The sequence below is a fragment of the Amia ocellicauda genome, chromosome 12 (assembly GCF_036373705.1).
Source record: "Amia ocellicauda isolate fAmiCal2 chromosome 12, fAmiCal2.hap1, whole genome shotgun sequence".
NCBI classification, from domain to species: domain Eukaryota; kingdom Metazoa; phylum Chordata; class Actinopteri; order Amiiformes; family Amiidae; genus Amia; species Amia ocellicauda.
The window spans coordinates 32,764,782-32,788,030 of NC_089861.1; the positions used below are offsets into that span (position 1 = coordinate 32,764,782).

Sequence of the window (23,249 nt, forward strand, 5' to 3'; positions counted from 1 at the left end):
TAGATGTTTTACTGTGATCTGAGCTTGCTTGTCATTTGCTGATATCCAATCTGCATCTTCAGTGAACATTTACTGTTTTTCTTTATTTTAATTGCTATTGTGAATTTTGAAAAGCGATTTCATTAACTTTTCAGTAAAAATGTGAGGGGTGAAATGCGCCATAGTATACGGTGATCTTCAATAATGATGAAAATAAACAATCAAAACCAATGATACTCAAATGCAGCACAACTTTCAAAAACATTTTGTATTGGTTATGAGGGTTTTAGTATAAACATATGTTTATTGGTTTATCAGCCCTGTGTTTCTCAGTGGGTGAGGGTGTGTTTCACCGGTGCTCAGTAGTGTGTGCGGTGCCGCTGCACATGAGAATCACTGCAATTGGAAGCTTCCAGCGAAAACTAAACCACCATAATAACTGTTAAAAAAGAATGGTAAATAATTATAGTAACTGTAAAACCATATAAACATGTATATATTTATTGTCTGAAGCTTGACAAAGGATTTTATGGTAATTTAAAAAAATATATTTTGCCAATAGTTTTAGAAAATATATCGGTGCATTATCGGTGGAATATGTACCTGTATGGGATGCAGGTAGATAATGGGACACGGCCGATTCATCTCACAGTGGTGAAAAATTGGTCTGACCAAATCACGTGCTGGTTCCACCAACTGAAAATGTTAGTAGCACCAGTGGCACAAGTGGAAAAAGAACCCTGCTGTAGGAACCCTTTGAGATCACATTGATCTTTCATGATCAGTGTTAGACAGAGAAACAGGAGGGTATGGCAGTCATTTACTGTGTGCATCCCTCACCTGGTCTTTAATTATTTTCCTCTTCCCCCACCTCTTTTCTCAGGTCTCTGCCTCGGAAGCCCTCTGCGCCGCCCTCCACCCCCTGAGCCAAGTCTGCAGAAGACGACATTGGAGAGGAGGAGGAGGAGGAGGAGGTGGAGGAGGAGGCGGAGGCGGAGGAGTGGTGGTGGTGGTGGAGGCGGTGGTGGCGGGAGAGGGGGAGGAAGAGGAGAAGAGGAGGAGGAGGAAGGAGGAGAGAGGACAGAGAAACAGCCACCAGAACGGACGGAGAGAATCCTCCAGTGATGCCTGAGGAGGAGGAGGAGGAGGAAGAAGGGAGGAAAGGAAGAGGGGGAGGAAGTGGCGGAGGGGCGGAGGTAAAGGGGAAGGGAGTGAAGAAGGAGAGAGAGACAGCCGCAGCATCAGTCTTGTCTCCAGAGTCTCTCCCCCTCCAGACACTACAGAAAGGGGATCCAGGGTGCCCCAGGAAGGCCCCAGAGGTTGACAGGATGTGGGCGGAGCCAGTTCTGGGGGAGGGGCACTTCTTGACAGACTCTGGACTGCTACAGACCTCTTCCTCCTCCTCCTCTTCCTCTTCATCTTCTTCCTCCTACTCCCCTCCCACTGTGTCTCTGGGGCCAGAGCTCAAACAATGTGTGACGGAGAACGGGAGTCCATCGAAAGAAATCCAGAAGCAGCAGCAGCAGCAGCAGGAGGAGGAGGAGGAGGAGCAGGGACGAGGAGAGGAAGAAGCCAAGATGCAGCAGGATGGAGCGACGGTGGAGGAGGAGTGTAGGATGCAGATGAGGGAGGACAAGACAAGGGAGGAAGAGGAGGAGTTTTTCAACACTGCACAAACTGAAAAGCAGCAAAACTGGTGGAAGGTCCAGAGGGGTGCTGAGGACAGGGGGGCCACACAAGGTGGTGAGGAGGAGGACCCTGTCAGCAGCCCCCTACCTGGTCTAACGCTCGACAGACCAAAGGACATCTGCAGAGAGGACGAGGAGGAGGAGGAGGAAGAAGAAGAAGAGGAGGGAGAGAGTGGCATCCCTGTCCTCCCTTCTCTTGGGGGTGTCTCTCCAAGTGGGGGTGGTGTCTGGGAGGCGGGCAACCCCACAGAGTCTTCGGGATGGGGAGGAGCTGTTGCAGTCATGGAAACCCCTGCCAAGAAAGGACACCTGGACGAAGAGAGTGTAGGAGGAGAGAGGGAGACTAGGGAGGGAGAAGGAGGAGGGTCAGGGCTGGAGATGGACACTGAGATGAAGAGCAGGAACTCGCCAAGAAAATCAACCACAGACCCCCCTGTCTCTCCACCCCCTCCCCTTCCTCCCCCTTCTCCCCCCCATCCTCCTCCACCTCCTCTTCCTCCCGGAGAGCAAAACCCCCAAGAGCAGCAGGAGAATCCAGACCAGCCCCAGTGTGGCCAACTGTCAGGGTTTCGCTTGGGTCCCGGCCGGCCTGCTCTCCACCCTTCTCCTCGAAAAAAACGGCCCCGACCCCTACAGCAGGGCCAGCTAGTCCACGGAGCAGCAGGGGCAGTGGCAGAGGAGGAGGAGGAGGAGGAAGGAGGGAAGGCCACTGCCAATGTCAGCGCCCCCTCTTCTGCCACCGCTGCCGCTGGCAAGCAGGTTTCGTTGGAGCCGGAGCCAAAGCGACGCCGGAAAGCAGGTCGTCCCCCCAAAAGGAAGTCTGGGTCCACAGCCGCTGGGAGAGTGGCGGCCACTGGTGGCCCTGTTGCCGTGAGGGAGCTCATCCCTCAAGGGGATGAGGAGGAAGAGGAGGGGGTGGAGAACCACGCAGGGGGGATGAGGAAGAGGCGTGATGCACTGGTGGTGAAGAAAGAGGAAGTGGATGAAGAGGAGTTGAGAAGGGGAGACACTCACCAATCCATCTATCCCTCCCCCTTGCTCCCCACCCCTCCACTGCTCGGGGAGTGGCGACCAAGGACTGTGAAGAAGGAGAGAGGGAGAGGGAGAGGCAGAGGCAAAGGCAGAGGGAGTTGGAGGGAGCCATGCCCAGGTCTGCCTGAGGCAGAGGCGGGCTTTGAGGGACCGCGCAGGAAGGTTGGTCGGCCCAGGAAGAGTCAGCCTGTCGGGGAGATCAAAAGGGAGTCTGGAGGTGAGTCAGGGGCAGAGTCAGGGGCTGCCTTGGCATTCTTCAGCCTGATGCAAGAACACAGCTCCACAGCTTCTGAGGCAGCAGTGCTGGTGCAGGGAGAGTCCTGCACAGGAGAGAGGCTTGTGCCTCCCCCCAACCCCCAACAGAGCCCGTCCATGAAAGGCAGAGGGAGAGGCAGGGGCAGAGGGAGAGGCAGGGGCAGAGGGAGAGGGCGGGGACGCTGGCTGGTCTCCCACACCTCGGTGGCAGTGGGGACGCCTGATTCCATCTCCGCTGCCGCCGCCCCCGCCATGGTACCCTGGGGGGACCTCAAAGCTGACAGAGGTGGTTTGGTTTGTAGTCAGCTGCGGAAGAAGGTGGGGCGCCCAAGGAAGTTTGCAACCAATCATATTAAACAGGAGGAGGGGAAAGAGGGAGCAGTCAAAGATATTCCTTTTCCTCTTCCTGAGCTACAGAACTCCACCCCCATCCATGGGCAGACCCCTCCATCAGGGGGGGACATCTCCCAGGATTTCAAATTGGAGCAGGATGAAATGCCTGTTGGATCTCCCAGAAACCACCTGGGCAAGAGGGGGCGGGGAGCAGGAAGGTGGGGGAGGGGCCAGGGGGAAGAGGGTATGGCCAAGCAAAGGAAGAGTAGTGTGGTAGTGGAGGAGCAGTGGCCAGCGGAGGCCGAGAGAGAGGGAGAGGACATTGTGAAGCACAAGGGGGAGAGAGAGCGAGCATGGGCAGGTTGCGCCACAGGCACCGGGCTTCTGCTCAAAGTGCGCCGGAAAGTAGGGAGGCCACCCAAGAGGGGGAGAGGGAGAGGGAGAGGGAGGGGGGAGGCTAGGGCTATGGAGGGAGGGGACACCAACCTGACCCACACCTCCACAGCCAACCACCTCCCACTCCTGCAAAATCGCATGATCTCCCCTGAGGACATGCCCCAGGGACCCCAAGGACTGGAGCTGAAGGAGGAGAAAGATGAGGGGGAGAGAACAGTTGAAACCAGGACAGGACAGGGAGCTGGGAAGCCCCTAAAGAATGCAAAACTGACCAGGGAAGCCACTGAGGGGGAGGTGGAGGACTGTTTCCCTGAGCCACAACATCGCCTGGCACCCCCCCTTGAGAGTTCACTGCATCCTTCCCCACCTCCAGATGCCATTGCCATCCCTAGTGCCACCCCAAAAGTGAAGCGCAGGGTCGGGCGGCCGCGGAAGAACCCCAGCCAGACTGGGGACGCCAAGACTGAGCTGGAAGGGAGACGGCAGTCACTTGTCGCCTCCTCCCGGGAACACCTACTGTGCCCTTCACAAGAAAACCCTGCCGCTGCAGATGCTGCTACAGCCCCTGCCACTGCTGCTTCCGTCACTACGAAGCTCCAACGGACAGTGGATCGACTGCCAAAACTCCCCACAAGCTGTGGTCAGGATGCAGCTGATGACAGCTTACCAGAGATGCCAAAAGTTTCCCCACCACTTTCTCCTTCTCCTCCTCCTTTTCCAGTGGACCCCACAGTGAGACGGAAAGTTGGGCGGCCACCGAAGAATAAGAGCAGCACTGTGAGTAAACCCAGAGAGCAATCGCCCCCTCCCACATGCCCTGAGGAGCCCCTCCCCCTGACTGACAACATCGCTGCAGCTGTTGCCAAGGTTGGGCGAAGGGCCGGACGGCCACGCAAGAACCCTGCCACAGCTGGAGGAGGAGGAGGTGCACCGGTAACAGACACGGGAACCGTCTCTGAGTTGCACGTTGGCCCCGCCCCTGCGGAGCTCGCCCTGCTGTCCCCATATGAAGCCCTGAAGCAGCCACCGGAAAGCCCTTGCAAGACAGAAGTGACACTGGAAGAGACAGTGCCCGGCAACATCCCCCATTTACCAGTCGACCAATCCCCCACCAAGGCCTCCCCACAGGCTCTCCCAGCTATCGAACCATCCCGCAAGGGAAGGCGCCCAGGAAAGAAGGATGGCAAGAGGGGGATCTGGACACTGGACGGGGCTGCCCCTGCCGTCACTCCAGGGTTCCTGCCTGCACCACAATACAAGGAGCCAGCTGGACTGGGTGCGGGCAGGGCCAGGGGGGCAGGGCTGCGGAAGGGAAGGAGGCTGCAGAGGACGACCCTGCCACGGAGGACCAGGCTACCCAGGGGAGTTGTGACAGTGGAAGCCACAGCAGCGGTGCCTCTCGGTTCCCCTGAGGAGCTGAGGAGTGATGCTGAGGCTCATGGGTGGACTGTAGGGGAGAAGGCCGCAATGGGCGGCATAGCCAACAGTAGCAGGAAACCTGGGCAGCTGCTACTTCCGTTCTCTGAAGGCACAGAGCTGAGGAAAGCGAAAGAGGAGGAGGAGGGGCTGAGCCTGAATCTGGACTATACCGGTCACAACCTTGGCCCGCCCCTCTCCTCTCTACCCCCACCCCCGCCCCCACCACTGTCCATCTTTGCTGCTGCCGGGCCCACGCAGACGAGGCTGCCCAGGAGGGCAGGGCGGCCCCCGAAGAAACGGGGCCGGCGGAGGGGTCAGGGGACAGTCGAAGCCACTGATCCCGGGCACCTCTATCTCGCTGGGCAGGACCTGGTGGCCACTCTGGAGGCCTCTATGCAGCCTGGGCAGGCCAGGACAGGGGAGATGGCGGAAATGACATCACTAATGGAGCAGCCCAGTGCCCTGGCTCCTCCTCCAGCTGAGGGTTCAAGAAAGAAGAGGTCAGAAGAGACCACAGAGACCCAAACTGAGCCCTACACTGCCCCCGTCGATGTACCCTCAACCCCCGTCTTTAAATTGCCAAGGAAAGTAGGGAGACCACCCAAGAAACGCCGCAAGAAAGAGCAAGCAGCAATAACGGTGATGCCCACGCTCCTCGCCCCAGTCTCTCTCGAGCCATTGGTCCCAGCCCTGGCAGAAGCAGCGGCAGCACAGAGGGACGTGACATTAGGAGAGACCCGGGCTGAGGAGGAGGTAGGCCTCAGTGATGCTGCTGTCCCAGGAGAGAGGCACAGTGGGGAGGAGCATGCGGCGGTGCTGGCACATGGCCCACATGACAATGAGCGATCAGAGGAAACCTTAGAGGAGGAGGGGGAGAGCCAAAGTGCAGATACAATTGTGGACAGCCGAATTGGTGGGCGTGGGGTGGAAGGAGAGGAGAACGAGGACGAGGAGGCATTAGAGCCACACCAGCTGCCCAGGTTGAAATCGAAATTGAAAACGCCAACCACCACAGAAGCCAACATCCAGGAGAGAGATGGCAGCCCAGTCCAAAATGTGTCCTCCAGGACACCAGCAAGTAGTGAGGAAGTGGATGGGGTGGCGGTGGTCGAGGTAAAGCAAGCCGCCACCTCTGCTCCCCCTTCCCCCTCAACTCCAGAGTCATCCCCAGACAGGCCCCCCCCAAGTCCCCGTCTGCTCTCATCCCAGGAGGCTCTGGGGGCAACGGTCACCACTCCCCTGCAAGACGTACAGTCCACCCCACAAGAGGAGCAGGAGGAGGAAGAAGGACAGGAAGTGGATGGGGAACCAGACATCCCTCCTGCCCCACTGGATGAGGCAGAGGAAGAGGAGGAGGAGGAGGAAGGACAGGAGGTTGATGGGGATCAGTGTTCCAAAGTGCAGGATCAGGCTGACAACGCAGCAGCTACGGAAGAACTGCTGGCTCTGCCCTCAGATAGGCCAGCAGGGGGAGCAGAGGCCGAGCAGACAGTGAGAGAGAAGGACCCACCAGGCCCAGAGTCAGCACAACCAGAGAGAGGGCCAGAGAGGGCAGCGGAACGTGAAAGACCACTGGCAGCTGCTATGGGGCAGGCGCCTTTGTCTGGAGAGGAAGACAGCAGAGAGGACGAGGGCGAGGAGGCGGCCCTCCAACGGAAGCCCGCGAGACCCAAAAACAGGAAACGTTCGCAGGCTCCCTCAGAGCAGAGAGTCTTGAGGAGCAGGGAGCCCCGTGTTCAGGACTTGGGGCACACAGAGGCCAAATCAGACAACCAAGACCCCCTCCAGAATGGCCCAGAGAGCCCAGTCCCAGAGTTCAAGCCCACCCAAACAGAGCCACAGAGACTGGAGGTGGGAGGAGAGGAAGCGGAGCCCCAAGAGGTTAGCCCAGTTGAGCCCAGCCCTGCCCCAGCTGACCTTCAGTCTCCTGGGGCTCTGCCGTCTCTGCAGACTGACCCCCCAGCCCTCCCCAGCAGGACAGAGGCAGACACACAAGACGAAGCCTCCAATGCAATAGAGATCCAAGGCTCAGGGGGGCTCCAGGAGGTGCCCACAACCCCTCAGGTACCCCTCCTGGTGGCAGCAGCAGCCCTGGAGGAGACGGTCATTGAGGTGGAAGACTCCGCATCTGTCTGCTCTGGCCGCACTACCCCCTGTCCTGGGTGGACCGGACTTGGCCCCCTGGTGGTCAAGGCAGAAGTGGAGGAGCTCCCCATCATGTGTATCGAGGAGGTGCCATTGGCCACCTTGGATCTAGAACCAGAACTCCAACCAGAACTAATACCAGCTGCCACTGACCCAACCCAATCCCGAGCAAGTCTTCCAAAGATGGGCCTGGACCAAACTGCCTCCCAAAAACCACAAATTGGAGTCAAGTTGGAGGAAGAGGAGGAGGAGGCTGAGGAGGAGGAAGAGGAGGAGGCTGAGGAGGAGGAAGAGGAGGAGCTGGAAGAGCAGGATTACAGAGAAGAGGGGGAGGAGAGGGTTCAAGATGACGACAGAGAAGAAACAGGAGTGGGGGGGCGAGACATCGGGGAGGGAGAGCAGGCTGCCCCCTCACCCCGCAGGGCCCGTGGCCGTCCCCCCAACTCACCCAGGTCCCTGGGCAGGAACCCAGTTGAGTGCCAGTACTGTGGGCGCTTCTTCCGCCACCTTTCACCCTACATCATCCACCTGCGGGTGCACACAGGCGAGCGACCCTACAGCTGCCAGGACTGTGGCCGCTCCTTTGCCCAACTGTCCAACCTCAATGCCCACCGCAAGCTGCATGAAGCTCCCGGCCTGTTCCCCTGCCCACACTGCCCCCGGCGGTTCCGCCAGCTCGACACCCTGCGCACGCACCTGCACAGCCACGCCTCCTCGCCCCAGCACCTGTCCAGTGCCCAGTCCCCAGCTCAGTCTCTTCTTCAGTCCCAGTCTATCACCCAGTCTGATACCCAGACAAAGTCCACGGCTGTTACCCAGCTGCAGCCCCAATACCAGTCCCAGTCTATTTCACAATCCCAGTCCAGGTCTCAGTCAGTCCTCACTGGGGAAAGGCCGGAAGCAACCATGACAACATCTGAGGGTAGCGGTCAGTCCCAGGCCAAGTCCAGCTCCAGCGCTGCCCCCCCCACTCCTGCTGCCCTCCCCCCGGCACGTGACGGCAAAGCGTTCGTGTGCGGGGAGTGTGGGAAGGCATTCCGGTATGCGGGGCCGCTGCAGATCCACCTGCGTGTGCACAGTGGTGAGCGCCCTTACCGCTGCCCTGTGTGCGACAAGAGCTTCAGCCAGGTGTCCAGCCTCAATACCCACGAAAAGACTCACTGGCCGGTCAAGCCCTATTGCTGCGCAATCTGCGGCCGTGGCTTCACCCAGCTGGGGGCGCTCAAGGCCCACTCGCGCACCCACACAGGAGAGCGGCCCTTCTCCTGCGCCGACTGCGGCCAGGCCTTCACGCAGCTGGGCAGCCTGCGCACACACCAGGCTCTGCAGGTGTGCTGCGCGGGGGAGAAGGGAGCAGAGGCAGAGGCAGAGATAGAGAAGGAGAAGGAGAAGGAGGGGCGGCCGCAGTGCGAGTTCTGCGGAAAAAGCTTCCGCTACGCCGGGCAGTACGACGTCCACCTGCGCTCACACACCGGTGCGCGGCCCTACGTCTGCCAACACTGCGGCCGCCAGTTCTCTCAGGTGTCCAACCTCAACGTGCACCGCCGCCACCATTGCCCAGCCGAAGGGGGGATGGGGGGAGCGCAGCAGCAGTCAACTGTGACATCGCCACCTGGCCCACTGCTGCCCCACAGTCCTCTATCGGCGCAGGCCACACCCAGCTCCAATTCCTCTTCCTTGCTATCCTGCCCCCCACTCCAATCCCACCCGACCCACTGCCGTAGCCTCCCCAAGAAGAGCTCTGAAGACCGGCTTTCTGCCGCAGTTCCCTCATCCTCTGCCCCCTCCCCCTCATCCTCCTCTCCCCACGTCTTTCCACGCCCTGACTGGCACTGCCGGCCGCCCCGGGAGCACGAGTGCCCGGACTGTGGGCGCCTGTTCGGGCATGCGGGGCGTCTGCGGGCCCATATGTTGACTCACGCACGTGGCTCCACCTACTCCTGCACTGACTGCGGCAAGACACTGGCCGACTGGGGCAAGTTCCGACTGCACCAGCGCGTGCACAGCCGCCGCCGGGTGGGCCGCTATGCATGCACCCAGTGCGGCCGCCGCTTCCGCTTTGCCAGCTTGTACCAGGAGCACCTGCGCCAGCACGCCACCCAGGCACCCCACGCCTGCCCCCTGTGCCCACACTCCTTCACCAGCCAGAGGGAGCTGCGTGCTCACCACTGGGACGCCCACAGGCCCCGGAAAGCCCACAAGTGCAACCTGTGTGGCAAGGGCTTCAACCATCCCGGTAACCTGGACCGGCACCAGCTCATTCACCGTGGGGGGCGGCCGCACCATTGCCCTTGCTGCGCCAAAAGCTTCCCACACCTCTCCTCCCTGCAGGCCCACCAGAGCAGCCCTGGGCCCTGCCATGAAACACCCCCTACCCTGCCCCCTGCCCGGCCCCCCCGCTCGGCTCTGTATCAGTGCGGTGAGTGCGATGCCAGCTTCAGGACCCTGGACCTACTCTTTCGCCACCAGCTTTGCCACTCCTCCGCAGATGACCGGTCGCCCTGGGGAAATGGGGAGATCGCTGGGCGCAGGGTCTCGGCACCCCCCCTCCTTCAGCGCTCCTCCACCCCAGCCCCAACCCAGCCCAGCCCCCGCCACCCCCACAGTCCCCACAGTGTCTACATCTCTGCGCACCCTGACGACCTCTACACCTACCCCAGCCCTAGTGTGCCGCTCCCCCCCCTCCACGAACCACCCCCCAGCACTGCCTACCAGTCCCCCCGCCGCCACTCCCACTCCCTGCTCCACCACTCCACCCGAGGCCTTGAACTGTACAAGCCGCCCTCCTCCCGTCCCCCTCGTTCTTCCGTCGCCCTGTCCCCCCTTGCCCCCCTGCCCCGCCACAAGCTCCTACCTCAGCCCCCTGCGCCTCAGCCCAGTCTGGTCAAGCCTGTCCCCGGATCCCGGAATGGGCGGGGCAGTGGTGGGGCAGCATTCGTCCAACACGCACCTATTAGACTGACCCAGCCCCTCGCCACCAGCAGCCCCCAAGAGCCCCCTTTCCACAACCAGAGCTGCAGCCACGTCTACAGGGAGAGCACGGGCCCTGTTGGGCCTCTGACAGAGACAGAAGCAGAGGAGGAGGAGGAGGAGGAGGAGGAGGGGTTCCAGTGTGCCGAGTGCTGTGCTGAGTTCCGGACTGTGCAGGAGCTATACGAGCACTATCTCAAACACGCCAGGGGGGAGGTGTGAGTGGCATCCACAAGCAGTATCATAAAAACTTCACTTTTTTTCTTTTCTCCTCATATATATATACATTATATGTGAATCTTTTTTTTTTTTTGCCCTGATCTTCAGTTTTTAAAAACATTTTCTAAACCATTTGTTTTTATTCCCCCCCTGCTCTTGTTCCTGTAAGATTTTGTTCTAGTAGTTGTTGTTGATAACGGTGTCAGAATGGTGGGGGTGGGGCCGGGGGGGGGGGGGGGGGTCTGGGATAAGCGCCAGCCTGTCCAGAACACTTCTTTCTCATAAGCGGGGAGGCGGTGACCGAAACCTTATGGAAGCTACAGTGCTGAGTGTGCGACTGCAAAGAGACTGGGGGGTGGCACTACTGAGATTACCTCATTGGAGGGGGTGGTGGGATGGGTGGGGGGGCTGTATTTTGAGAATTTGTAAGTTTTGGGGTGCAGCTGAAGTTGTGTAGGCAGGGACTGGTGAGGGTGGTGAGACTGGGAGGAGAGGGATTACAGGTGGTATCCAAATCTAATCCTATAGTGTTGTAGGATTCTTTCAAGTCGCAGGGTTTGTGGACCACAGGGGCCTCCAGCCCTGGTCCTGGAGAGCTGCAGTACAGCACACTCCCCCAGACCAGGACTAGAGACCCTGTTGTATAAGATTTAGAAGGCAGCAAAGACTTAGAGAGGAGGAGAGAGCAGTATGTGGACAAACATTTTTTTCCCCCCTGCTATTGTGACTTATTTTATTATTGTTACTGTTGTATTGTTATATATTTTTTTAACTCTCCAGTTTGTTTTTTTGCTCTTGTTTTCGTTTTTAAAGCCACAGTGATGCTTGTAGGTTCAGGGTTAAAGGTCAAAGGATAGGACCCCGGAGACATTTGTACAGAATTCCTTGAGACTCCGTGTTTACCCTCCGCAGCACCTGTGTTAAGTGACAGTGAAAAAGAAACCAACGAGTTCACAGACATCTGTAAAATAATATTCAAATAAAAACTGAATTCAACAACTGATCTGCACTGTGTGTGATTGTTATTTTATGTTGTTGTTTGTGGGTGGGGGGGGGTTCTTAGCCATTTGTCCATGTTTTTGATTTTAAATGTACTTTAGCTGTTGGTAAGAGAGTGTATGGAGATTGAGGAATGAGTGGAGGTTGGTCTAAGCACTGTTTTAATAGTTTTATACCTTCAGCTTCCTTAATTGAAGACTACTAGTGGGATTAATTTGGGCAGCAATGTGGGGTAGATGTTAGAACTCTGGAGGGTCGTGGGTTCAGTCCCAGGTGGGGGACACTGCTACTGTACCTTTGAGCAAGACACTGTACACAGATTGCTCCAGTAAAAAGCTAGCTACATACAGTGAGGGAAAAAACTATTTGATCCCCTGCTGATTTTCCCCTTGCTGATTCTGTAAGTTTGCCCAATGACAAAGAAATGATCAGTCTATAATTTTAATGGTAGGTGTATTTTAACAGTGAGAGACAGCATAACAACAAAAAAATCCTTCGACTTAGTACTTGGTGGCAAAACCCTTGTTGGCAATCACAGAGGTCAGACGTTTCTTGTAGTTGGCCACCAGGTTTGCACACATCTCAGGAGGGATTTTGTCCCACTCCTCTTTGCAGATCCTCTCCAAGTTATTAAGGTTTCCAGGCTGACGTTTGGCAACTCGAACCGTCAGCTCCCTCCACAGATTTTCTATGGGATTAAGGTCTGGAGACTGGCTAGGCCACTCCAGGACCTTAATGTGCTTCTTCTTGAGCCACTCCTTTGTTGCCTTGGCTGTGTGTTTTGGGTCATTGTCATGCTGGAATACCCATCCACGACCCATTTTCAATGCCCTGGCTGAGGGAAGGAGGTTCTCTCCCAAGATTTGACATGGCCCCGTCCATCGTCCCTTTGATGCGGTGCAGTTGTCCTGTCCCCTTAGCAGAAAAACACCCCCAGAGCATAATGTTTCCACCTCCATGTTTGACGGTGGGGACGGTGTTCTTGGGGTCATTCCTCCTCCAAACACGGCAAGTTGAGTTGATGCCAAAGAGCTCGATTTTGGTCTCATCTGACCACAACACTTTCACCCAGTTCTCCTCTGAATCATTCAGATGTTAATTAGCAAACTTCAGACGGGCCTGTACATGTGCTTTCTTGAGCAGGGGGACCTTGCGGGCGCTGCAGGATTTCAGTCCTTCACGGCGTAGTGTGTTACCAATTGTTTTATTGTTTCCCAGCTGCCTTAAGATCATTAACAAGATCCTCCCGTGTAGTTCTGTGCTGATTCCTCACCGTTCTCATGATCATTGAAACTCCACGAGGTGAGATCTTGCATGGAGCCCCAGACCGAGGGAGACTGACAGTAATTTTGTGTTTCTTCCATTTGCGAACAATAGCACCAACTGTTGTCACCTTCTCACCAAGCTGCTTGGTGATGGCCTTGTAGCCCATTCCAGCCTTGTGTAGGTCTACAATCTTGTCCCTGACATCCTTGGACAGCTCTTTGGTCTTGGACATGGTGGAGGGTTTGGAATCTGATTGATTAATTGCTTCTGTGGACAGTGTCTTTTATACAGGTAACGAGCTGAGATTAGGAGATTGCTCCTAATCTCAGCTCGTTACCTGTATAAAAGACACCTGGGAGCCAGAAATCTTGCTGATTGATAGGGGATCAAATACTTATTTCCCTCATTAACATGTAAATCAATGTATAACTTTTTTGAAATGCGTTTTTCTGGATTTTTTTGTTGTTATTCTGTCTCTCACTGTTAAAATACACCTACCATTAAAACTATAGACTGATCATTTCTTTGTCAGTGGGCAAACGTACAAAATCAGCAGGGGATCAAATACTTTTTTCCCTCACTGTACATGTGGAGAATAAACTGAAGTCAAATAAAACTGCATCTATAAAATACTATATATATATATATATAGATATAATATATATATATATATATATATATATATATATATACACGTTTATATATACATGTTTTTTACATTGCTTGGCAAAATACTAATAAATAGCAATTTGAACTACAGTATACTCATTAAAGATATGCGCTTATGTTACATGCCATACGGTACACAAATACAGCTCCGCCAACCTCGGATAATAGTATAGAAAACCAATGCGCCTTTTGACCCGTGTTACGGTAAACTCCCACTACACATCCATGAGGGCCTAACGGGAAGCAGCGACAGTCGTGCGGAGGAAACTGACGGGCAATAATAATAATAATAATAATAATAATAATAATAATAATAATAATAATAACACCGTGGAGTGAGAGATCCCGCCCCCTGTGCCCCTCTTCCCCCTCTCTCCGGTGTCAGTTAACTCGATAATCCCCGGCCAATCCTGATCTAGAGTGGTGTTATAGTGGGGGCACTGAAGGGGGGGGCGTTTTGTTGTTTCTCGGAGGAGCAGCTGACACCTGGAGACGCCAAAGAGAGAAAGAGACAGAGGATAAAGAGGGAGGTGAAGGTAAGGTAGCGGGGCTATGTCTCCAGTGCTACACAGTGCATGCTCGGATTATGTTAGGGTGCTGGAGGACGGTGCGATCTCGACCTGTCTGTCTATTTAGATCTGCGCGTCTGCATGATTATTTCTCGGCATTTGTGTCTTTTTTGCCACTACTGCATGTTGCTAAGGTAAAGGTCAGTGTGTGAGAGAGAGAATATGTACGTCCAGAGACGCAGTGTACATGTAACCACCTATTATTACTCACACTATAACGGCTGTGATCGTGATTTTTTATAATCATCCATAATTATAGTTTTTTCAGTTATTAGTTGTAGCATTATCATGATTTACTGTATTATTACTACTGATCATCAAGTCATTCTAACATAAAACTCCTTTAATATGCAATTTGAGCCGATAAGGACAAGATAGGTCCTTGTTCCATTATTCAATATTATGGTTCAAGGCAGGCGGTGGCAATGTATGGAGATGGTCAGGATACTTTACAGTAGGGAGTCACTTTTATGTTAGTGCTGCTGTTAGCGAGCGACTTTTTCAAGCGAATAATATTTGAAGCTGCCGCTAGTGCTAACGGTACCTAATTTTGTTTTGCTCAACAGCTAAAATAAAGCCTTTTTTGGCGGAAGGCTTTGAAATAAGGAGCTGCCTTTCCATTGCTGGACTGTCGCTAGCGCGGCTCGGATCATGGTTAATGCGAACTGGCTGTTGAAAATGAAGGCTGTTATTTTCACAAGCACCACATTGTATATTTTAGCTCTAAATGTAAACATGGCTGAGAAAGATACTCAACTGTTTGAACTCTAAACTAAACGATTCAGTGTGACATTTATTTTCCAAACTGGAAAATATGCTCTTTAAGCATATAAATCATATTGCATAAACCAGGGGTATCAGACTGCAGTCCTGGACGGCTACCGTTGGGTCTGCTGGGTTTTCTTCCAGCCCAGCTCTTGGCTACTTAATTGGTCTAATTAAACAATTAATTGGATGAATTGAACACTTCTCTCCAGGCTCTGAAGTGTGCTGTGGATTATTATTATTATTAATATTATTTTTAATTAAGCAGCTATACAAAAATAAAATGATAGTTTTAGATAATTACATTAAGTTATTGGGAATGCAGTATACTGCACCACAAACTGGACCAGATGACATCTCCTATACCAGTGGTCTCCAGCCCTGGTCTTGGAGAGAACCTATCCAGTAGGTTTTGGAGGTCACCCTTCTTGCACCACTTTATAAAGACCAGGAAGTATTTAATTCTGATCAGTGAAGCTTTGGACTGGTAAATTCAGTAATTTAGAAACCACTGGAATACCTTCAGCCTCTCAGCACAAGAGCTCCCTCACCCAGTATTTAGAAATTGGTGATTTAGGGTGACCTATAAGTTATTGGATTGGGGCTCTCCAGGACCAGTGTTGGAGACCCCTGTCCTATACAATAGAAGACACCCTTCACTTGTTAACATATGTAGTTGTATTCCTTATTACCAATACTATGCTTATTGTAACACCTCAATGCGAAGGTCAGGCTATAGAAATTCTGTACGTGTTCTACACACACTCAAATAATCTTTTGATCGGGTTGGTGTTCACAATTTCCTTACAATAAAACCCAAGACGGACAATTACAGAAACCTTCATTAATTGTTAAGAATCACAACCATGTGAAAGGTGGAGGGCTGGGGGTGTAGCTGTGCTCTCCCAAAGAAACACAAAAAACTCATACCACTCCAATGTCAAACCAAACAATAGAACTGTAAACTTAGAATAACCAAGTAAAACCCATGAACAATAGTCGATGAATAAACAGAACACTGCAATACCAGCCCCCCACCACTAAACAATTGGATCTTTAAAAGAATGTTTAAAATAGTCTGTCATGCTAAAATTATCTATTTAAATATAAAAAGTTTATTAAAAGAAGTTAAAAACAAAACAATTATCCTAATATTGCACTACCCCAAATAGCAATAAATAAAGCATCAGGGAGACTGAGGGAGGAACTACGAGGACAGCAATAGCCCGATATAGATATATAGACAACACACAAACAGGACAGCTAATTGGTTAATCCAAGCACCCTACTAAAGAAACTGAGATAAAATGTAGTTTTCCCCACTAGTGCTTAGTGCAAAATAGCAATTTAAACATGTGGTCTTGCTACCACCAGTCCCCTTACCCTATCATTCACAAATAGAATAACTCTCCTTCCTTTACACAAACATCACTGAACCGCAGCCCACTTGTCCTGGCTGTTCCCCTCTCTCGCACAGATTCCAATGCACTCCCAACTCCTTTTGCTCTCTGCAACATGGCATATATAAGACAGAACCAACAAATCCAGGAGAATCAGGAGAAATCAGGAGAAACTTTAAATCAGGAGAAACTCCTGATTTATAGAGCCCTGGATACAAATATACCTGGAATCTAATACAGTTAAGAAGTACAATAAATAAGTTTAAAAATACAAACCCCACATAAAACACGTTACATCATTATTCATATGAATCCTGTATTTGCCGTGTCTGCAGGCCGGAGCGAGGGATGGAGAGGGTGCGTGTCAAACGAGAGGTGCTGGACTCTGACACTCTCCTGGTGGTCATCAAGCAGGAGGAGGAGGAAGAAGAGCTGCCCACACCTCCCCTCTTCATCAAGAAAGAGGAGGAGGAAGAGGAGGGGAGGGGGGGAGAATATCTGTTGTGTGAGTGAAGTGGCCAGAGTTCAGCCCTGTTGTGTCAGTATGTCAATCACTGTGTCAGTTTATCAGTCAGTCAGTGTGTCGGTGTAAGGCTCACAAATATAATTTTCCAGGTTTTTGAAACCCAAAATCAATATACAATACTTGCAAGTTCTCCATAGATCTCTGGTAGAGATCCCTTAATACACATAGAAGCAAACACACACACACACACACACACACACACACACACACACATCTTGTTTTCAAACCATTATTCTCTGGTCTGAGCATACAGTAAATTCTTTGCTTAACAGTCTGCACAGACACTGACATTACTGTTACAAAAAACACTTTTCATATATTTTTCCTTTGCAATCTAAGCACCTTATTTTTAGATTTCCTCCAATCATCACTAACCTATCCTTATCCTATCCTTTTCTTTCTTTGGACACTTTTACAACCTTAATATGTCAACTTCTTTGTTATTAAGATCATAGATAACCATTGTCTTCACAGGTCAAAGAGAGAAATATTCAGAGAATGTCTTAGAAACATTTTGAAACACAAAATACATGTAATATATAATATATAAATATCAGAGTCAGTGTGTCAGACAATCAGTATTGACCCCTACTCTCTCTCTCTCTTTTTCCTCTTGGTCCAGCCCACCCTGATCTTCTGCCCCTGAAGAAGGAAGAGCAGGAGGAAGAGGAGGAGGAGGAGGGGGAGGAAGAGCAAGGAGAGCGAGCGGAACTGCAGGAGGGCAAGGCGCCTCTCAGATGCCAGGAAGGAGAGAGGGACCAGGAGGACAGGGCAGAGGGAGACAAGGAGAGGTCGATGGATGGAGGAGGAAGAGAAAGAGGGGAGAGGGGGGGAGAGGGCAGTCTTTGGCGATGCCGTGGCTGTCAGCGATGTTTCAGCTCTTCCTGGGAACTCACCGGTCACTGCTGCCAGGCTGGAGACTCCAACCCTTCCTCCTCCTCCCAGCAGTTCAGGTGTCCAGTGTGTGGTGACCACTTCCTGCGGCCCACGGCCTTCATCATGCACAGACGCAGCCACATGGGCCAGTCCAGCTACGCGTGTCCAGACTGCGGCCACACCTCCCCCTCCCTGGGCCACTTGGCCACCCATCGCCGTGCCCACTGTGGCGGCGGGTTTAGGAGCATGGGGGGGGGGCTGCGGAGACAGCTGTACAAGCGCCACTGGTGCTGGGAGGAAGAGGAGGAGGAGGAGGAGAAAGAAGGGAGGGGTGAGGAGGAGGAGAGCGAAGGTGTTACAGCTCGGGTGTGCCGGGGGAAGAGGGCAGCTGGACGTAGTGGGGGTGAGTGGGGTGTGAGTGAGAGCAGGGCCGTCGCTAGACCCTATTTAGGGGGGCTTCAGTATTTTCACTCTGCCCCCCCCAAAAATAATACGATTATAAAGCAACGGCCAAAACACCATCAGCCGCCCCTTGTATTTTCTCTCAGCCCCCTTAAAAATAATACAACAAAAGAATCCAAGAATGAAGAAGTAAAAATACTGTCAGCAACCCACCCCCCACTCTGACACCGGAAAGAACCACCATCAGCACCCCCCGCCCCCCCAATCCTGGACACCATTTCGAAGCCCCCCCTAAAACTTGAATTCTAGAAACACCCCTGAGTGAGAGAGAGAGTTGGGGGGAGAATGGGAGAATGAGAGAGAGAGAGAGAGAGAGAGAATACCAAAACACCACACATGCAAACTTATTTTAACACCCTAAAAGACAAGGTGTGGGGAGGTTAATGGTAATGGAGGGAATGATAAATGCCTCTTTGATGTCTAGCTTTCTGCTTCTTGCTGATTTCTATTTTTTGTTGATTCATTTATGATTACTTTTAATGTATTTAAATATATATCTCCTCCCCTCTTCCTCCCCATCTCTCTCCTCCTCCCTCTCTTCCACTCCACCCCACCTCTCTCTTCCTCAACCTTTCTCTCTCCTCCTCCCTCTCCTCTCCCCACCCCCCATCTCTAGCCCGTCCCAGCTCCCCCATTCCCCCCCGGTCCCTGCAGTGTGCCCAGTGCTTCATGACATTCCGGGACGCAGAGACGAGCGAGAGGCACCTGCGCTTCAAGCACCCGGCCGAGTACGAGCGACTCCTTCGCGGCCGCACAGTGTTTGCCTGCCGCCGCTGCGACCGCACCTTCCCCTCCTCCGCCCAGCTCTCTGCCCACCAGCGCGCCCACGGCAACTGGAGCCTCACGCTTGCCTCCAGCTGCAGCCTGCTGCCCTCGCCATCATCGCCCCCTGCTGGCTCAGAGGACAAACTACACAGGGAAGCAGGGAGAGGTGACGGAGACTGGGAGAGGAGGCAGGCGGAGGAGGAGGAGGAGGAGGAGGGACAGGAGAGGAGTCAGAAAGGGCAACAGCTGCAGCTGCAGCTCTGGCGCCCCCTGTCTGAGCCCCTGGGTGTGTGCGTGTCTCCCTTTCTCACTCTTTCTCCCTTTCTCTCTCAATTCTTTTTAATGTTTTTTTCTTATTGGCATGACAACAGTATATTGGTATTGCCAAAGCATCACAGAAATTATACTAAACAATATTTCAATAATAAACAATACAGAAAATACATATACATATATATATATATATATATATATATATATATATATATATATATCCACCCGCACACAGCTCAAATATATACAGAAAAGGTCCCTCCCTCTCTCTATTCAAATGACACAATACAATTGAAACAAAACTAAAACACACAATAAAAATAATTACAAAAAACATTGTATATACCCTGGGTGTTGTTGCCCAGGTGAAACAGTATCTGTTTCCCTGAGATCCAGCTTTCTTATTGAATACCAGTCTGGTCTTGTCCAGATTGACTGTCAGGGCCCAGGACGGACAGTACTGCTCCAGAAGGACCAGATTCTGCTGCAGTCCCTGTTCTGTGGGTGACAACAACACCAGGTCATCAGCGTAGAGCAGGAATTTAATTTCTTTGTTATGTAGATTGCTCCAAAACTGTGGCCAACTCGTTGATATACAGTTAGGTCCATAAATATTTTGACAGTGACACAATTGTCGTCATTTTGGCTCTGCACCACCACAATAAATTTGAAAGGAAACAAAGTGTAGACTTTCATCTTTAGTTTCAGGGTAGTTACATCCAAACTGGGTGAACAGTGTAGGAATTACACCCATTTTTATATGTAGTTCCCCCAATTTTAGGGACTCAAAAGTAATTGGACAAACTAACATAATCATTAATTCAATTGTGAGTTTCAATACTTGGTTGCAAATCATTTGCAGTCAATGACTGCCTGAAGTCTGGAACCCATAGACATCACCAGATGCTGGGTTTCTTCCCTGGTGGTGCTCTGCCAGGCCTGTACTGCATCTGTCTTTAGTGCCTGCTTGTTCTTGGGGCATTTTGCCTTCGGTTTTGCCTTCAGCAAGTGAAATGCATGCTCAATTGGATTCAGGTTAGGTGATTGACTTGGCCATTGCAGAACATTCCACTTCTTTGCCTTAAAGAGTCTTGGGTTGCTTTTGCAGTATGCTTCAGGTCATTGACCATCTGCACTGTGAAGCACAGTCCAATGAGTTTTGTAGCATTTGGCTGAATCTGAGCAGATAATATATCCCTAAACACTTCAGAATTCATCCTGCTGCTTTTGTCAGCAGTCACATCATCAATAAATATAAGGGAACCAGTTCTCTTGGCAGCCGTACATGCCCATGCCATAACATGCTTCACAGATGAGGTGGTTTGCTTCAGATTATGAGCAGCTCCTTCCCTTCTCCATACTCTTCTCTTCTCATTATTCTGGTACAAGTTGATCTTTGTCTCATCTGTCCATAGGATGTTGTTCCAGAACTGTACAGGGTTCTTTAGATGTTTTTTGGCTCTAATCTGGTCTTCCTGTTTTTGGGGCTTACCCAATGGTTTACATCTGTGGTAAACCCTCTGTATTTACTGTATCAAGTCTTCTCTTGATTGTTGACTTTGACACAGGTACGCCTACCTCCTGGAGGGTGTTCTTGATCTGGCCAATTGTTGTGAAGGGGTTTTCCTTCACCAGGGATATAATTATTCTGTCATCCACCACAGTTGTTTTCCGTGGTCTTCCGGGCCTTTTGGTTTTCCTGAGCTCACCATTGCTTTCTTTCTTTTTAAGAATCTACCAAATAGTTGATTTGGCCACACCTAATATTTTTGCTATCTCTCTGATTGGATTGTTTTGATTTCTAAGGCAAAACTGAAGGCAAAACACCCCAAGAACAAGCAGGAAAGCAGGAACTAAAGACAGCTGCAGTACAGGCCTGACAGAGCATCACCAGGGAAGAAACCCAGCACCTGGTGATGTCTACGTGTTCCAGACTTCAGGCAGTCATTGACTGCAAAGGATTTGCAACCAAGTATTGAAACTCACAATTTAATTCAAGATTATGTTAGTTTGTCCAATTACTTTTGAACCCCTAAAATTGGGGGACCACATATAAAAATGGGTGTAATTCCTACACCGTTCACCCAGTTTGGATGTAACTACCCTTAAACTACACTACACTTTGTTTCCTTTCAAATCCATTGTGGTTGTGCACAGAGCCAAAATTATGACAATTGTGTCACTGTCCAAATATTTATGGACCTAACTGTAGATGTTGAACAGTGTTGGGCTCAAACTGCAGCCCTGTTCTTTGGTTCCCAATTTTCACACCACACTTGTTCTCTGTGTACATTGACTTAATGATGTCATAGACTTTACCCCCACACTGCTTTGTAAGGAACAAAGGAATATTCTAAGGGATAAACCTGGATGCCAAATTGAATCAGATGCTTTTTTAAAGTCTATAAAACAAGCAAAGATTTTTCCTTTATTTTTTGGATGTACATGTTTATCTGTTAGGGTGTGTAGGGTGTAAACATGGTCAGAGGTGTAGTAATTTGGTAGAAAGCCATCTGACTCTGACTCAGGACACTGTGCTCGGTGAGGAAGGTCAGTATCCGGACATTAATGATACTGGAGAACACCTTCCCCAGGTTACTGCTCACACCCTGGCAGTTATTAGTGTTGAATTTGTCTCCATTGTGGATTGGTGTTATAATCCCTAGGTTACAGATGTCAGGGAATCAGCCCATTGCCAGGATGAGGTTGAATACTTTGAGCAGCGCCTCCTGCATCCTGAGGCTGCTGTGTTTCAGCATCTCATTGATGACTGTCAAACCCGAAGGCTTTCCTGGGTTTGAGAGCTTGAAGCTTTTCTTTTAGCTCTGCTTCTTTTGGGAAGTCCAGTGGGCTTTGATTGTCCTTGATTTTGGTTTCTAATTCATTTTGTTTGTTTAAAATTAAATTTTGATGAGGATTTAATTATTTTTTGTCAAATTCTTGATAAAGTTTTTCCAAATATTACGATTTTTGATTGCTAATTCCTGATTGGATTTGTATGGGTTTAATTTGTTCCATAGTTTTCCAAAAGGAATTTTGCTCAAGGGATTCTTCAATTAGTGATAATTGTTTTGACATGTGTTCTTCTCTTTTCTTATTGAGAAGATGTTTGTATTGTTTTAGAGCCGTGCAGTAGCTGAGTCTTTGTTCCAGGTTGTTTGTCTCTCTGTGTTTTTGGTTTGGCAGTTTTCTTAATTCTTTCCTGGATGTTTTACATTCTGTGTCAAACCATTTTTCATCTGAATTATTTGTAGGCTTGTTTTGTTTCTTGTTTGTTTGCTCTCTCTCCTCTTTCTGTCTCCTCTCACGGTCTGTTTCTCTGTCCCTCTCAGTATATCAGCTGCACTCACCTCTCTTTCTCTCTCTCTGCATGCAGTGTTAATGTAGCGGTCAGTCTGTTCAATTCCAATTCAATTCAATTAAAAAAGCTTTATTGGCACGACTAATTGACATCAGTGTCGTCAGTGCATTGAAAGACATGCCCAATGCTCAGGAATAGGGCAATGGAAACTATAAATACAGGAATTATACATTATAACATCTATTTACAGATATTTACTGTGCCTGTATTAACCCTCCCTCTGTCTCTTTCTCTCTCTTCCTATTCCTATCCTATTCTTTCTCTGTCTCTTCCTCCTTCTCTCTCCCCCTCAGCCCCTGGCCTGCTCTCTGGTGCCCCCTGCCCCTCAGCCCTGGCTCTGCGCTGCCAGCAGTGTCACATCATCTTCAGTGACCACAGCACAAGGGACCGACACATGAGGGCCAAGCACCCAGCCACACCCCCCCAGCCTCCTCCGTTGGGACCCTCCCGCCACCCCCGGGGGCAGCCTCGCCCCCACTGCTGCCCCTGCTGTGGGGAGAGGTTCATACACCAGGACAGTCTGACACGGCACTGCAGAGAGACACACTCCGTGTGAGAGAAAGACAGGGAGGGAGGAGGGAGGAGGGGCAGAGGTAGAAAGGTTTATGACTCCCTGACTCAACAGTACAGTGACACAAAAGGAGAGAGAGACAATAAGAGGGAGAGGCGAAAGAAGCCGTTGTCGTGGACACTGTTTCCACGCACACTTCTGTGTGAGAATGGAGACTCCAGGACGAAGGGGACAAGGGGAGCAAATTTCATCAGCATGAGCCTCTGACCCACAGCACCGCGCCGCGCAGCACTGGGCAGTGGCACTGTCTTCAATTTCATTTCTGTTATCCCATCAACAGTGTGAATTATATTGTGCCTGCACCTTCTATG

At 51.3% G+C, this 23,249-nt stretch overlaps 2 protein-coding genes across 4 annotated transcripts; both read left to right on the plus strand.

The window, feature by feature from the left end:
• Positions 1-1,012: 1,012 nt before the first annotated feature.
• Positions 1,013-11,439, plus strand: LOC136764978 (uncharacterized). Its single transcript, XM_066719384.1, has one exon. The coding sequence runs from the start codon at positions 1,104-1,106 to the stop codon at positions 10,437-10,439; it is 9,336 nt and encodes a 3,111-aa protein (XP_066575481.1). The 5' UTR covers positions 1,013-1,103; the 3' UTR covers positions 10,440-11,439.
• A 2,174-nt stretch (positions 11,440-13,613) lies between these two features.
• Positions 13,614-23,245, plus strand: LOC136764979 (zinc finger protein 771). Of its 3 annotated transcripts, none has more exons than XM_066719385.1 (5): positions 13,614-13,906; positions 16,440-16,609; positions 17,253-17,909; positions 18,585-19,019; positions 22,661-23,245. In XM_066719385.1, exons 2-5 carry the CDS (start codon positions 16,453-16,455, stop codon positions 22,921-22,923), a joined length of 1,512 nt encoding a protein of 503 aa, XP_066575482.1. In that variant the 5' UTR covers positions 13,614-13,906; positions 16,440-16,452; the 3' UTR covers positions 22,924-23,245. The 3 variants fall into 3 exon arrangements, with proteins under 3 accessions (XP_066575482.1, XP_066575483.1, XP_066575484.1); XM_066719386.1 differs by having other exon boundaries at positions 17,253-17,837; XM_066719387.1 differs by having other exon boundaries at positions 18,585-19,023; positions 22,661-22,834.
• Positions 23,246-23,249: the final 4 nt, after the last annotated feature.

Coding starts and splice junctions, on each gene's coding strand:
- LOC136764978 (XM_066719384.1), top strand. CDS start 1,104: ATGCCTGAGGAGGAGGAGGAGGAGGAAGAAGGGAGGAAAGGAAGAGGG.
- LOC136764979 (XM_066719385.1), top strand. CDS start 16,453: ATGGAGAGGGTGCGTGTCAAACGAGAGGTGCTGGACTCTGACACTCTC. Junction 16,610..17,252: donor GGGGGGAGAATATCTGTTGT/GTGAGTGAAGTG, acceptor CTCTTGGTCCAG/CCCACCCTGATCTTCTGCCC. Junction 17,910..18,584: donor GGCAGCTGGACGTAGTGGGG/GTGAGTGGGGTG, acceptor CCCCATCTCTAG/CCCGTCCCAGCTCCCCCATT.